This window comes from Protopterus annectens, chromosome 11.part0 (assembly GCF_019279795.1).
Source record: "Protopterus annectens isolate FY-2018-M chromosome 11.part0, PAN1.0, whole genome shotgun sequence".
Lineage (NCBI taxonomy): Eukaryota > Metazoa > Chordata > Ceratodontiformes > Protopteridae > Protopterus > Protopterus annectens.
In genome coordinates this window covers 425,915,996-425,932,259 of record NC_056745.1, presented here as the reverse complement: position 1 = coordinate 425,932,259, position 16,264 = coordinate 425,915,996, and the positions used below count along the sequence as shown (strand labels likewise).

The 16,264-nt window shown below is 38.2% G+C and overlaps 1 protein-coding gene across 1 annotated transcript in view; it reads left to right on the top strand.

Annotated features, from left to right (window-relative positions):
• The first annotated feature begins 11,962 nt into the window (after positions 1–11,962).
• LOC122815432 (protein mab-21-like 3) overlaps positions 11,963–16,264 on the top strand; it is a 110,287-nt gene continuing 105,985 nt past the window's right edge. Inside the window, exon 1 of the mRNA XM_044087920.1 lies at positions 11,963–12,534. Within this exon, the coding sequence (XP_043943855.1) occupies positions 12,024–12,534 (511 nt within the window). The 5' untranslated portion in view covers positions 11,963–12,023. The remainder of the gene's footprint in view (positions 12,535–16,264) is intronic.

Sequence of the window (16,264 nt, the reverse complement as noted above, 5' to 3'; positions counted from 1 at the left end):
AGAGAAAACCATAGATTCAAAAGACAATCATAAGGCCTTCTTCAGCTATGTTAGAAACCTGGGTGGAATCTCCCAGATATGCTCAGAATTAGTCCAAAATGATATAAAATCACTGAACCCACAGACATTGCCAACATACTGGCAGACAGGTTCAGTGCAAACTTCACCCCCTCCCCAAAAGGAGAGATAACTATCCCAGCAGTGTAGCCTCCCAGACATCTCAAATCGCAGGTAAAAGCTGCTCTTTCTAAAGCTAAAACACAGCATCAATGGGACGGATGGTGTCCCCGCTGTGTGCTACATGAACTCAATGAGGAACCAACCCCGCACATAAGGCAGCTGTTTACTCTTAGCCTTACCACAGGATCGTGCCCAAGAGGGGTGGCGTGCGGCAACTGTGGTACCACTCCTAAAGGGCGGTGCCTCACGGACCCTGGTAATTACCGCCCCATAAGCTTAACAAGCCTGGTCTGCAAAGCTATGGAGAAGATCATAATGGAACTCATAAACAAAGACATAGGGGACTTGCAGACATTGGACCCAACAATTTTGGCTTTGTCAAGGGCAGATCATGCCTTTTGAACTCTTGAAACAGTCACCAAGGCCATTGATGAGGAAAGGCAGTCCATACAGCCTACCTTGACCTTGCAAAAGCTTTTGACACAATACCCCACTCAGGTATTATAGAGAAACTTACCAGCTTAAATGTAAACCCATATGTCACAAGATGGGTTGCAAACTGGCTAAAGGACAGAACCCACAGGGTTAGAGTTGCTGGCACCATGTCAGACTCCAAGCCGGTCACAAGTGGTGTCCCACAGGGCTCAGTCCTTGGCCCCTGTTGTCCGGCATCTACTTCTCAGAAGTACAGGCAAACATAGGAGAACTATGGCTGACAAAGTTTGCAGATGACTGCAAACTGGGTGCCATAGTGGAAAGTACATCGGACACAGATATCCTTCAGAGGGTCTCCTGATAGCTGGTGCCAGAGCCATGGCCTGAAATTAAATGCCAAAAAATGTATAGTCATACCCTTCAGGAAAAACAAGGTAACCCCAAGCTACCATATAGGTGGCAATCCACTAAGCACAGAAGAGGTTATCAGGGACCTGGGGACCCAGGTTGACAGTGGCCTTTCTTTTGACACTCACATTGCTAAAGTTAGAAAGACCTTCTACATTGCCCACCTGATCATGAAGGATTCACATCCAGATCAAGTGAGGTCATTGTTCCCTGTACTCTTCACTTATCAGACCAATGATGAGTACAATGCCCCATTCGGGATGTATCTCACCCGACACCTGCAGCAATTGGAGAGACCCCAAAAGTTCCTCACCAAAAGGATAAAGGGATTCCAAAATCTGTCATATGCTGCCAGACTGAAAAACTCCAGCTCTATTCAGTCCAGCTCAGAGATGACCTGTGCCTGACATACAAGGCCATGTCCAACCCGAATTAATGGACATGCTCCACCTCAAAAATCCAAATCTACCAGATCCACTAGAGCAAGCGACTTAAACCTTAGCACGGATATAAATAAGACATGCTGGAGGGATAGATTTGTCACTCAGAGACTCCCTATGCTGTGGAATAAAATCCCGGTCCATGTGAGGCAGAGCACCTCGCTGGCTCTGTTCAAGAGAAATCTTGACCGGTGGATGGGAGATCGTAGGTTTACCCTGGGAATCATCTCTGTGTCACTGCTGGACAGAGGGCACAATATTTTTTAACATAAGGGGTGGCGTAAGCCACAAAACTTTGGGCTAGGCTTATAAATGCCTTAGGGCAGATAGCCTAGTATAAACCTATGAACCTGTGAACCTATTACTTGACAAGACAGAGAAGTTGAGTGGAGAGGATTTGCAGGTGGGGGAGAAAAGTAATAATTTGGTTTTCTTGGGGGTTAAGATTAAGCATCACTTTAGGAACCACATTTCTACAGTTTGGAATGTCTGTTGGGTGATAGTGTGAAGTTCGGAGGGGGAAGAGACAGAACAAATCAGAGTAGAATCATCTGCATATTGTATACAGGTTGTAAGAGGAATAGTAGTATGAAGATCATTTATGAAAACTGAAAACAGAAGACGGTCAAGAATTGAGCCTTGGGGGACTCTAAGGGAAATGGGTAGGTGGTTGGATAAGTTATTGTGCCAAAGAACTGCCTGCTGTCTGTTATGAAGATAGGAGTGGAACCACTTAATCGCACTTGAGTCTACTGCAAAAGATTTAAGTAAGTGTATTAGTATCTCGTGATTGACCATATCGAAGGCTTTGGATAGATCAATAAAGAGAGCAGAGATAAGGATGCTATTATTCCGTTTTTTGTTGATGCAGTCAGTGAAGGAAAGGAGGGCAGTTGTGGTGCTGTGGAATGGTCTAAAGCCATATTGACAGTCAGCTAGTAGATTGTAATTTAAGAGGTGATTTAGAAGTTGTTTTTGAATGCATTTTTCCATGATTTTAGCTAGGGGGGAGAGTAAGGCTATGGGTCAGTAGTTTGAGAGTTCAATTGAGTTACCATCTTTGTGCAGGGGAATAATATGTGATATTTTCCAGATTGACGGAATGTAGCCTTCAATGAAGGTTCTGTAAATTAGGATGGAAATGGGATAGGCTAGTGTTTTAGCTGCAATTTTTAGATATTGAGCTGGTCAGCTGATGGAGAGGAGGATTTCAGTTTGTGGAGCAGAGAGCATATTAGTAATGTGGGTACAGGTTGCAGTTGAAATAAGGGAATAGAAGTATTAGAGGAGGTGGACAGGGAGAGGATATCTGGGGAAAGTTGATTAGATAGAGACTGGACAGTTTCAGTAAAGAAGGTGTTGAAGGCATCAGCAGTTTGTTTTGGGTTGCTTAGGGAAGTGCCTGAGGGGCATGGGGTGTCAGAATTTATTGCCCATTATCCGTTCTCAAGCAGAAATCTGAAGAATACAGTCTCATTTTTCTTGTTAGTGTAAACGAACAACTGAATAATGTAGACTGCTATAAGGTAGAACATATTTAAAGAGTTTTACACAATAGTAAGGTAAAAGATAAATTTTCTCACATTGTCACATTGAAATTAAAGAGGTACATAATGCTGTACAAGTTTAAAACCATGGTAGTGAGGATGCATTGGCCACTCTAGAGTTATTTAGCCTAAATGGGACAGACAAGCAGGCAACTGGGCTCGCATAAATTAAAACTGTCACATAGTTAAAAGGAATTGGACACAGAGGCAGTTGTTTCAGTACTGCCTTAAAATGATTATAAAGCATTTTTGCCAGTGCTGTGGCACAAAGAGATAAAGCTCTAACTATGACTCAGGCAACCCGAGTTAGATTAGCAGCTCTGATGTCTGAGGCTCTGGCAGATAAGGATAAGTGTGCCCATCCAAGGGGTAGGGTGTTTGTCAGAAAAGTTCTTTATAGGGAAACATAACCCAACGAGGGGAGCATCCCTCACTGCTGAACACAGGGTTGGGGTGAGGTAATAAGGGTAGGTCATAACCTCACCACATAGGAGGATAATATGTAACACAGATGGGAAATACAAGATGTTTATCAGAGACAAGGCTGAATATGATAAGAAACAGATGTATACACCTCCACCTCATTCTTTTGTTTCTAATTAAATTAGTGAAGAATGAAATAAATGCTAGGCTGACCACAATGGTCAAACTGCTTTCCTGGTGTTGATTTTTTAGGTTCTCCTGAGGAGTTAATCAATGTTCAGAGAGGGTGTCTGGAAAAACATCTCCCACTATGAATGTAATGAAGGCAAAACAGCAGCGTTCACAGCCAAAGAGACAGGAGGGAGGATGGAGGAGATAAATTCCTCCTGGGATGCTTTGGAGGTTAGTTCCACAGGTAATGACTGGAAGGTTTATAATTTGAGCTCCTTGTTTTTGCAGGATGGGCATTATGCTTTGTTAAACAAAGGGTTTACTTTTATACCCAACTTTAAATATGATACAGCTTCCATTCTTACTCAACTTAAGTTTTACATTAGATTGTCAAATTTAAACTATTTTTGACAGTTCTAATTCTACTGAGTCAATGACATCAGTCTTAAAAAGAAGGAGCCTGTTTATTCTGTCTTTGCATCCAGTTTTATCTATATCAGAAGCACAATATGAAGATGGATTTGGAGGGTTATGCACCTCAGATTCTATTGAATTGTCGACAGCTTAGGTTGTGGAATGCTTAATCATCAACACCTAAGCATCGAACACTTACAATAGCGAATGGCCACATCATTGAATTCTTTCCTCGGGAAAGAATTTGCGTGGTCGTTATTGGGATTCGCACTTTCCCCAACATAGAGCGATATTGGAGTTGGTATATTTAGTTGGGGGGGGGGTGTACTTTGTTTGCTTATTTTTACGGACGACCACCCGAAGTCTTTCTCGAAGAAAGAATTCGATGATGTGGCTATTCGCAATTTTAAGTGTTCAACGCTTAGGTGTTGATGATTTAGCATTTGACAACCTAAGCTGTCAATATCATGATATAGACACTGCACCTCTCACCTCTCATTGCCCTTTAACCAACAATCTTTCAGTGGATGACAGACTAGCCCTTTATGACTTGATGTCAAACAAAATGTCAGGGTCATGAAGTCCGACTAAAGCAGGTGTAGTGATTATGGATTCTTGGGAATATTCAGCCAAAATGTTGAACATGCTGAATGATTTTGATACTTACTGCAGGGTTTTGAAGAATGAGGTTCACATTGCCTAAGCTAGAGATGATTGTTATTTATTTGATTTGCTAATGCAGGGATGCATCACAAGTCAACAACACAATTTCTTGTTGGTGGATCATTATGTCATTATTCTGGTCATTTTCAGTATTCACAAATCCATAAAAATGCTGTGTATCCAACTTTAAGACCCATAGAAAGAGCTGCCAAGTCAAAAACAGAGCCATTAGTGATTTATATTGATAGGCATACCAAGCCATTGTTGGACAATTTTTATATACTTAAGGATTTGTGACACTTTTTACAAAATCTTAATTTAATACCTTTTAAAAAGAAGTGTTGGTTGGTTACTATTGATGTGGTCAATCTATTCCACATGAGACTGACTTGGGGCATTTTCTGCATATTTTAACAGATTTTCAACACGCCAAAATAATGATATTATGGTGCTACATTATTTAATGGACAGTGTGTTGAAAATAATTTTGTTTCTTTTGAGGGGGAGTATTTCCAGCAAACCTACAGAGTGGTGATGTGGGCCTCATGTGTCCCAAATTACACTTAGTATTGGCTTGGTAGGAGAAAAAAATTGGTTTTACCTCTAAGTTTTACAGTTACATTCAGATCTATAGCAGATTATTTGGATGATATTTTTGTTATTTGGAATGGTGAGATTAGTTGATGCATGGAATTTAGGGTCTATAGTATATATTTGAATGTTTTAAAGTTCGAATGTCATATGAGCCACACCATATGATCAAACTTTAAAAAGTTTGAAGGTGAAAAGCAATGGCTCCATATGGTGCAGAAAGGGAAAATTTCCCTTTTCTGTACTGAAGTGTGATCTCGGAGTTGGCATATTTAAGTAGGGGGGTGTGGTGGGTGCAGGGGTGCTTGCCCCCCTGCTCAGAGCATTGAAGTAAGTTTTTTTTTAATTTTTTATTATATTTTCGATGTTTCAAACTTCGCTCATATGTTGTTGAACATATGAGGTTTGACGTTTTGAAACTTCGAATATATAATATGGACAGGGAATTATTTGATTAAATACAACTGACTGCTGCATTTTTGAAATTTACCTCCCATTTTGATTGGTTTAAAGATTATCTTGATGTATTATGAAGTAATGATTTGTGTAAGAAATGTTTTACATCTACTGTGTTTAGAAAGGAAACTTTTTCCAACCCTTATCTTCATTATGACAGCTGCCACCCACCCATTCAAAAGTCTAACATAGTTAAAGGGCAGATGGTTCATCTTGCTAGACTTATAATTGATGTTAAAACTTTGATGGATGAAGTTGCATATCTGATTGCTATGCTTGCCATTGGAGGCTACCCTCATAATTTGTTACAAAATACCAAGCTGAAGATCTCTTGCAGGCAAGCTTAACTAAATTTAGGCCCTATCTTGCATGTTTCAAAGATCAAATTCAAGGCAAGATATCAAATAATATAACTTCTGTGGTTATACTCTTCTACAGAGATGTGATGTCAATAGTGAATCTCATGAATAAAAATTGGCATCTTTCATTGACATGAGAATTAAAAGATAAATTGGGAGAGAAACCCTATATTGTGTAACCAAAAGGAAGAAATATAACATCATTATTAGAGATTTATAAGGATGTTAATACATCTAATATTATATACAAACTCATAATAATGTCTAAATGTGGGGCATGTAAATACTGTAGTCATGTCAATGATGGCCCCTATGTTATGGTGTATGAGTAACCACAAATCTATAGGATGTCCTGGGCATTTGAATTGTAACAGCATGTGGATAGTGTATCTCCCAAACTGTACAGCATGCAGTGCTGACAAGACAAAGAGTAGGCTAAGAGATCGAACATATGCTCATGTTAATGATATCAAAAATACAAAAAATATATCAATGCACTGCATAGACACTCAATAGGTTGCCCAAATTTAAAAAGTTTATATTTTTATCATTGATCATGTAACAATTTCTTAAAGAGGTGGTGACTGGTTAAATTTATTAGATTTTAAAGAGTTGGTTTTGCAAAAATGTGTGCAAGATACCTGGAATCAACTACAGCCTTTCTATTTCTTGTGTTTTAAAACAATGAGTAACTGTTTTATAATGGCAATCAAGCAAATTATTTTATATTATTTTATTTAATTATTTTGTTATCATTAGTAATTATACTTTGGTATGTTTATTCATCATTTATAATATATCTTTTAATATTTTAGATGTTTGAGTTTAACGGTTTTGTAAACAATATTTCTTTAAGAACATCAAATGGAGATGACATCAGTATTCATCTACGTGGAAAACAACTAGCGATTTTAAGACAGTCTTTCTGAGTTATTTTACTCTGAAGAAGAACTTTAATTGTATAAGATGAAAGTGCTAAGTGTATTAAAGGTTGTTTTTGACCTTTGTGCAATTTCTGCCACAACTTGTGTGTGGTTACCAGTTTGCGTTTTCTGTTTTTTTGTTTTCGGTTCTATAATTGTTTGAAGTCCTCTTGCACTGAAGTGGTAAAGATATCTAAGCAGTTCCTGAATTTGAAAAAATGTTAGGTCTTCCTACTCAAAATACTTTGTTGATAAAATCACCTTTAACCTGCAAGATTACCTCATTTGAAAACCTATAAGTGGCTAACTTTTCTAATAGCACTGCATTATTCACTGTTTCAAATCAGCACTGAATCACCCCCTATTTCCTATATGTACATGGGGTCAAGATGTCACATCAAAACTGACCAAATCACCTAGAGCCAAACATTCACACAGCTGAATGGCTTAAAGTGATGAATACCCTTTTTAAGTCTAAAAGTATGCATCACGTAATAATTCTGCCTTCATATTACTGTAGATCTGATCGTTAAACATATAAAAGGCTGTAAGACTGCAGTAATGAGGGCAAAGGTCACGTTGCTTGTCTGTAAGATATACGTTTTGGTGTCAGACAATGGGCCACAATTTAAAAGTCAAGAATTTATCAACTTGCCAGTGTTTAGAAGTCCACCCACATTACTTCAAGCCTCAAGCACCTGAAGTCTAACAGCTAGGTTGACCAAACTGTTCAAACAATAGAAGACAGAATGAAAATAAATGCATCAGCAGGAAATCAAGACTGGAATCTAACTGTGTTATAGCTACACAGTACTCCACTGTGGCCAGGGGATATCTCCAGCCCAAATCCTAATGGGCCTATATCTATGTGCAAGATCAAAAGCCTCATCAGACTTAATAACATCAGCAGCTTTTCTAGCCAGAACTGGAAAAAGCATAGGAAATTCAATTCAACTGGAAAATGTTATTCATATGATAGAGTAACAGTGCAGAAAACACCTTAGACTTTGCACAAAGTAGACTGAGTCTGTCTGAGACTCTGAGGTGTTCCATAACACTAACCTAGGAAGTAGAGTTATTGAAGATTAAAAAACACACCTGTACCAGATACCTAATACAAACTTTCAAGATTCAGTGCACCTTGAACTGAAAAACAATAACCGGGATAAGGTGGTAAAGAAAGTTACACAGCATTTAGAAATTACTGGGAGCTCAGACTTCCACCAGGGTCCATTCCAAGAGCAGTAGTACCAGTGCAACCCCCATGTCCAGGAAAGGTCCTGTCCAATGTACCAGCAAATGTCCAGATATATCAGAGTGATATAACCATCTCACTGACCAAGTTCTTAGTCTTTCTTTTCATTTTGCATGGGACTTCCATGATCATAATTATGTGCCAGATCCCTAGTTTTAGCCTATCCCAAGTTTACCACCCTCCTGCAAAACAAAACATAACAGGAAGAATATGACATATAGTAAATGGCATGAGTTAGGTTCCTCATGAGCAAACTGGTCTCCTGAGATCTCTGAGTAAACATTTTGAAGTGAAAAAACATTTTTTTCACTAGCCTTTGTGTATGTCCATTTCTCAACATAAAGTTCTTTTTAGAGTATGTACCATACTACTTAACTTACTCACTCCTCCAAGTACTCTATTATTTATGTATCTATTTATTTATTTATTGCATTTGTTTACCAGGATAGTCCAAATGGGCAAAAAGTCACCCATTTTCAGAAAAGGCACAGGGAGAAAAGCTTCACAGACATTACAAAAATAGGCATTTGAACTAAACAGGTAATTGCAGAACAAATAAAACAGAGCATTATATAATACATAACAGATCAGTTTTCTGTATATAATATTCAGAGTTACACTAACCCCCTTCCTGAACTTGAATCAACTGTGGTTTAGGCAGTTGTGTTGCTTTTCCTGCCTGCATGTCAGCTTCCATAAGGTATTCTGAAACTTTGCATGGAGGTCATCTATGAGGTGACTGAGAAATGGTTACTTCTGGGTACACCCTAAATGACTACATGCAAGCAAACAAAGCACCCGACGAGAAAAAAGCAGTCTGGTGCAGTGTTATACCACTTTTGGAAACATCCAATAAGCAAATCATGCCACACTGTTTTACAATGCATTACTCTGATAATACAGTTCATTAATTATTAACCACTAGCTGCATTCATGCTCAAGCTGTTATTAATGTCAAAGGAATGCAAGACACACAGTTTAGTTTCTGTTCCCTAGATATCCATCTGACTTCATAACCATCATTCCCGGGATAGAGTAGTCCCACCCAGTTATAAGGGAAAACTGTAAATCTTTGTGCACCTCTTTAAGGTGTACTATTTGAGGCATTTCCTTTGTCTCTGATTTACTCTTTTTCTTTGAGCAGCATTAGTTGCTTATTTTTACAATCAGTGGTAGCCTGGCACCAGTACATGATAATATGATTACAATTTATATTATTGCTCAGCTACTAAAACAAGAATGATGGGTTACTTTAAGGTATCAAAACGTAAAAAAGGAATAAATTATTTGAAACTTAAGTTCTGATTACTGAACTTCATTTTTTGAGTACAGACATGGCTGCCACTCTTTAACTCACATTTTTCCTCATGGTAACCATTTAAAATCTTGAGACTTGCAATGGTGAGCCCCAAAATGTAGAGATGAATGACAAAGTTCTAACTTACATATACTAAGTCCAAGATTACCATTTCTTGGAATATTTCTTTTTTACTGAGGTATGGTGATCTTAGAGTTGGTATATATAAGTTTGGAGGGTGCTCTCTTCTCACATAAGGGAGGGGGGTGTAGAAAGGCTTGCCACTCCCTACAAAATACAAGTTTAAAGAAAGAGAATAATGTTCAATATTCATTCTTTTCTTGGATTTTTGGTCTTTTTTTCCTGATGCTCCGGGCAGTAAAAAAAGAGATGAGTGTAGGACCACAATGATGCCATGTGAGTGCTCTGTAACACAAGGCCAAAGCCTGAGTTCTTAATGCAGAAACACACACACATCTATATATATAGATAAAAAGCATCTTGAAAGGGAAGAAAAAGGGAATGTAGGCCACAAATATGGAAAAATGAGAAAAGACAGGCTGAGTTTATTTGCACTAGAAGGTAAAAGTTCTCACTACAAAATAATGATTTGGTCCACAGATCATTAAGATAAACTGTAAAGGAAATGAACTGAAGAGGAATATTATGAAGAAGAATATGAACAAGAACACTCGTCCATCTACCTACTTAACTGAATAAACTACTGGAAATTTCAACAAGGTGTCTTTATTCAGGATCAGAGAGAGTCTCCTGGAACTGCTAGCTAAAGTGATTTTATCTGGACTAATCCTCTGTACAAAATTGTTGTTGTTGTTGTTGTGTCTTTTGGCTTTTCCTGGTTAGGGGTCGCCACAGCGGAACTCCGGTCCGCTAATGAGATTGTGTTATCATAGCTAGTAACATGATTGTAAACTTTATGACTTTCATGCCACTGAAAGGGACTTTGTTTTCAAAAAGAAAATACTCAGGACAGGAAGGCAACTCAGAGGGACTTTTATTTCCACCACTAGTAGCCCATTATTACATGGTGCAGCACCCCAGGTATATATTTAACATGTGTAAAGGGATGCAGGAGGGATGCAGGTTAAGCCATGGGATGCCAGTGCTGGAACTACAGGAACCACTGCACTGCAGATGGCAATAGGTTTTTCTTTAATAACTAATATTACCCACCCAATGCACACTGGGCAATGTGTCAATGGAGGCATGGCAGTAAGTGCTGACTCATACATATTTCTTACTCAAGAAGGCTATCAGGTTTACTGTATGTTGTCCCACTGCACCTGCTGTCTCCTACGGGAGCAGACAGGAATCCATGTCCTGACCTCTGAGGGAAAGCAGTGGACAATATAGTTCATATGTAAATACTAGGCTATCAGTCTGCAGACTATTCCAAGCCTGGGCAATAATCAAAGGTCAGAATCAAACACTGCATCTTGAATATGTGAGGTAAAGACCTTAACTATTATGCCATCCCTGCCTCCTCCCAGCTCCTTATCCCTCTTTCTCCCAGTTGGACCTACCGGAACCCTTATTGAAACAAGTTCACTAGCTGCAAAGCTGGAGACTGTTTCTTAGCCATTGGATCAGTCATCAAGAATTGTAATGCAGAAATGTCAGATATTCTTACTGGCATGTAGTGGTCAGTAAGTGTTAACAGCACTATGCAAAATAATTAATGAATGTAAGTTAAAGTCTGCCTAATTACTAAATATTTCCCAAACACACACACATATAAGTATGCTTTTCAGCCTGTCTGTATCAAATATTTTATTATTTTAAATGTTAAATGTTAATAAGCCCACGATTGGACATACATATCTGTCAACGTCCAAATTTTTGTAGAATGCCCGGATTTTTTACTTATATTTTTGGCTTGTTCCTCATAAAATTTGCATTTTTCTGACAAATTATTAAGGAATGAAGTCACTAAATTGTGACAGGCATTTGAGTTCCAGACTTCATAGCCTTCAGAAAATGCATGCTAACACAAACGTTGTTAATGTAGAAACGCTTTTACTAGAGAAATAACTAAACTTTGTCCCTGATTCTGAACCTTTGACCTCCTCCCCCAGCTACGTCTTTACCCAGATGTCTTGTTTTAAGAGGCTGGTACAGAAATCAGTTATGAAAATGAAGAATACAACAACTACTAAAGCAAATACACAACCAACGAGCAATGGTTTGGTATACAACTCAAGGAATCGTTTGTCCAGCTTGGTGGCTCCTCGTTAGTTGTGTATTTGCTTCAGAAATTAGTTATAACATTGTACCTCTCTTGTCTGCTAAATTTCCAAGCGTGTTATACATTTCAGTATACCTTTAAATTTATGCAAAGCAGATATCTGGTTTAGTGATACTAGAGAGGAAGTTGTGTTAACAGATATAAGCAGCTAAAGCAGGGTTGTTTCATTTATTACTAACTTTAAGTTGTAGCAGAATGTGTGCTTATAGTTCACAGCAGGTTCACCGGAGAAGGCTTCAGGGTGACACACTTTCTAAGTTCATTCATACAGAGGTGAATATTTCAAGAGATGAAACTAAAAAAGCTGTGGAATATGTTGTCAAAAAAGTGGAAGCAATTCTAGAAAAGGTATGTGCACGGGACCCTAGATTTGGCTCTGCGTTTCTTCGATCCGGAAGCTACAGAGAGAAGCTGCAAGTGTCCGACTCTAATGAATTTGATTTCTTGGTACCTCTAGAATATTTGCCTGGGTTAAATTTTTACGCTTATTCTTACTGCACACAAGATCGACTTCTAGACGAAAGTTATATCGAAGTGACATGTAACCCAAGTCCTTCAAATACAGTTAAAGCAGCCAGTCAGCCTTCGTGGGAACGGAAAGATGTCGCAGACCCATTCCCAGACATGTTTTTGTTGAAACCCGATAAAATCATGTCCACATTTAAAAAGGAAGTCAATAACGCCTTGGATTTGCTAAATCAAACAGGTATGTAATGCATGATGTGTGGAAATCTTTTAATAGTATTTATAGACTGGACAAACTGTACATCAGCATTACCGTTCAAATAATGTTGTTTCATTCTGTTTGTCTTTCGGCTTTTCCCGGTAAGGGGTCGCCACAGCGGAACTCCGGTCCGCTAATGATTGGCAGTAGATTTTTACGAAACGCTCGACGCCCAACCTTCAACGAAGGCACGCCCATTTACGCACCCTCTGAAAAAAGAAAAAAAAACTATTATACAATGCCTAAACTCCTTTAACATAGCGACAACGGAGATCTTGCGATCTCCGTTGCTTTTCTCATGTTAAACCCTGATGTACTGCATAGGCATGCGCAGTACATCAGAACTGAACACCAGACAGGTGCGGAAGGGCGCCATTATTTAAGAAAAGCAATTATTTCTTCTTAAATAATGGGTCTTTGTTTGGTCTATAATAGCCCCCATTGTTTTGCGTTCGCCAAGCAGCGCTTTTGCTGTTCAGCGAGTGTGAAATAATAAAAATATTTAAAAAAAACAAACTTGTGTATGTGCTTATGTGCCTCTGTGAGCGCATACGTGTATGAGAGTGACAGATGGACTCACTAAGGTGTGTGTGTGTGTGTGTGTGTGTGTGTGTGTGTATAGAGTGACAGTGATGCCCTGGCAGCAGCCATGCTTCTCAACCTTTGGGCTCAAGAAATATGGATACTTCTCAACTGTCATGATTTTCACAGACCGTCCAGATTTTTGCCTCTTAATTTTTGGTGTGGTTACTGGCAAATTAAAGGGAATTCAGACTTACTAAATAATGGCAGTCATTTGAATTTCAGACTTCAGTTCCTTCAGAAAATATATAATAATGGAAACTCTGTCATTCTAGCAACTATATAAGTTTATTGGGACAATATTTTAAATCCGTTCCTAATTTTGTGACTTTGTCATCCCATAATGCCTGGCTTTGTCCAGATATCTTCCATTGAGAGGTATGATAGAACCACAGATAATGAGGGGCAAACGATCAAAAACAAGGACAGATTTTATAATACTGCTCTTCTCAACTTAGAAAGTTGCTAAAACAGGGTTTCCATTAGCATGTATCATCTGAAGGGTATGGAGTCTGAAACTCAACGGTCTGTCATTATTTAATGACATCAATCCCCATTGCCAGAAAATTACACGTTATCAGAATGGTACCAAACATACGAGCCAAAAATCTAGACATTCTGCAGAAATTTGGGCAGCTGAAATGTATACTGGGTTGACTCATCTCAATATCTCTGGATAAACCTAAAATAAAGGGGAAGAAGGCTCAATAGATTTTTCTTGATTATTAGGATTTGTGTTAGCATGCATTTTCTGAAACAGAGGTGTGAGTGACAAAGACAGTAAAGAGGTTTGCATACCTCTCAACCTTTCAGCTGAAGAAATCTGAATAAAGCCTAAAATAAAGAGGGGAACAAAGACTCAAAAATAGGAACAGATTTTAATTCCTGTTCCTGCTCTTATAAAATTAAAGGATTTGTGTTTGTATGAATTTTCCGAAGGAAATAATAAGTGTTATACTTCGGATGTAAAATGCTTCCTCCAACACCATTAACATATACTACATACAGCAAGTTTGAAACAATAGGTGGAGAAACTGTTTTACATCAAAAATATATAAAAAATAATATAGCACTTAAAAAATGAGTAAAACGCAACAATTTTACAGAAAGTCCATTGTGTAAGCTCAATAATGCCCTCCAGTGTGTGCGTGTTAATGTTTAATTAATGCCCTTCCTGGGGTGTAGGGTCCTTCGTCTGTGGCATCAGCATCATAACACTCCTGGGAGGGCGTTAATTACACATTAGCACATATATTGTTGTTTGTGTAACATTTGCCAGCAGTTTCTTTATAAACCGTGTGATTTCTTTTGTAGCTTCTAGAATGAAAAACTTGTCACCTCACTTCTTACCCAAGGAATTAAGAAATATTACAATTTTGGTTCCAGAAAGTGAATTTTAAAAATGTATTCGATAGTAGTGAAATAATGTTAAATAGTACGGATGCAGCAATAGCTGTAACTATGTGTATGAGCATGTGTCACTGTACTGGCTAGAAGTGCGCCAGATAATGCAGTTTTGGGTTCATGGCGGATGTGAAATTCCACCCCCCCCAAAAAAAAAAAAGATTTAAAAAAAAAATGTATACCTTATTAGTATTATGCAGACACAGAGAAAATCATTGCCCACTTGCAGATAACTTCTGATAACAATACATAAAATAATTTAAGTGCTTTAATTAGTTCTGTATATTTCACTTTGAATGATTGTTTGTTATCTAATGTGATCTCATTGGATTTGTTTAATTATTTTAAAGTTGAGTCACCCACCATACCTATATTACATGGCTTACCAAAGATGTATAAAAATATACACAGACCACCAGTGAGGCCCATTGTGTCAGGAACAGGGTTGGTTAACTGAACCCCTATCGAATTATGCTGAACAAGAATTGAAGCCCTTTGTAGATTCATTCCCTACCATTTTGAAGGACACTAAACAATTTCTAGAAGATCTGTATATTTGTATTGGTGAAACTGGTGTTTTAGATCATTGCTTGAGGGTCACTTTAGATGTGAGATCACTTTTACTATGATCCCCAATGACCTAGGACTTGATTTTGTTAGGTGCTTTTTTTAGTAAAGCATAGTTATTTCAGTTCTAGTAAGATGGACTTGTCTTTTAATAGAATTGATTTTAGAGAAGAATGTCATTTTGTCTGCAGGACAATACTACTGGGAGAAACGGGGCGTAACCATGGGCATGTCCTGTGCTAATAGTTATGCGAATTTAGTCATGGCTCAGTGTGAAAATACATGTATTCTCAGTAATAGTTTTTTGCAATATATTAAATCTTTTAAGAAATTTGTGGATGACATATTTTTGCTATGTGTAGGACCATTAGATTCCATCCGTGAGTTTGTGGATTACTGTTTCTCAGGTTTACATACAGTTTTTCTCCCAACATTATGGACTTTTTAGGTGTTGAGATTTCAGGACCCAACACGGTGCTTTTAACACTAGGTTGTATAGGAATTCTTGTCATATGAATACCACCCTGAGGGGAGAGAGCATGCAACAATCCCAGGAATTTATGAGAGGTCAAGGGATAAGGATCTCTAGATTAAACAATACTGATAGCAGTTTATGAGTCAGACTTTAAGTTGCTTCAAGTTGAGTTTATATAATCGAACTTTTAAAAGTTCGGAAATGTTATAAAAAAAATAAATAAATAAACCAAAGAAAAAAACTACCTGAACGGTTTAAGTAGGGGGGCAAGCCCCCCCTGCACCCCCCACACCCCCACTGTTTAAATATACCAACTCCGAGATTGCACTACAATGCAGAAAAGGGAAATCTTCCCATTCTGCACTGTACAGAGATCTCCTTTGAAACGTTCAAACTTTTAAAAGTTCGATCATATGGTGTCGACCATATGACGTTCTAACTTTTAAGAGTTCGACAACGTGATATAGACACTATAAAGTGAGAGATGTGACTGCCATGGGTGTTATTCTATTAGGTGACTCGGGCATGAATGTGCCCGACCATATTTTTCAGACAGTAGATGTTTGGTTGATAGAAGTACTGTTGGCAATTCCCAACAGAATGTCAGTTTTGTTTTGCACTACACTAGTAATATGGATATTTTTTGTGACATCAAAAGGAATTGGTCCGTCTTGTGCTCTGATG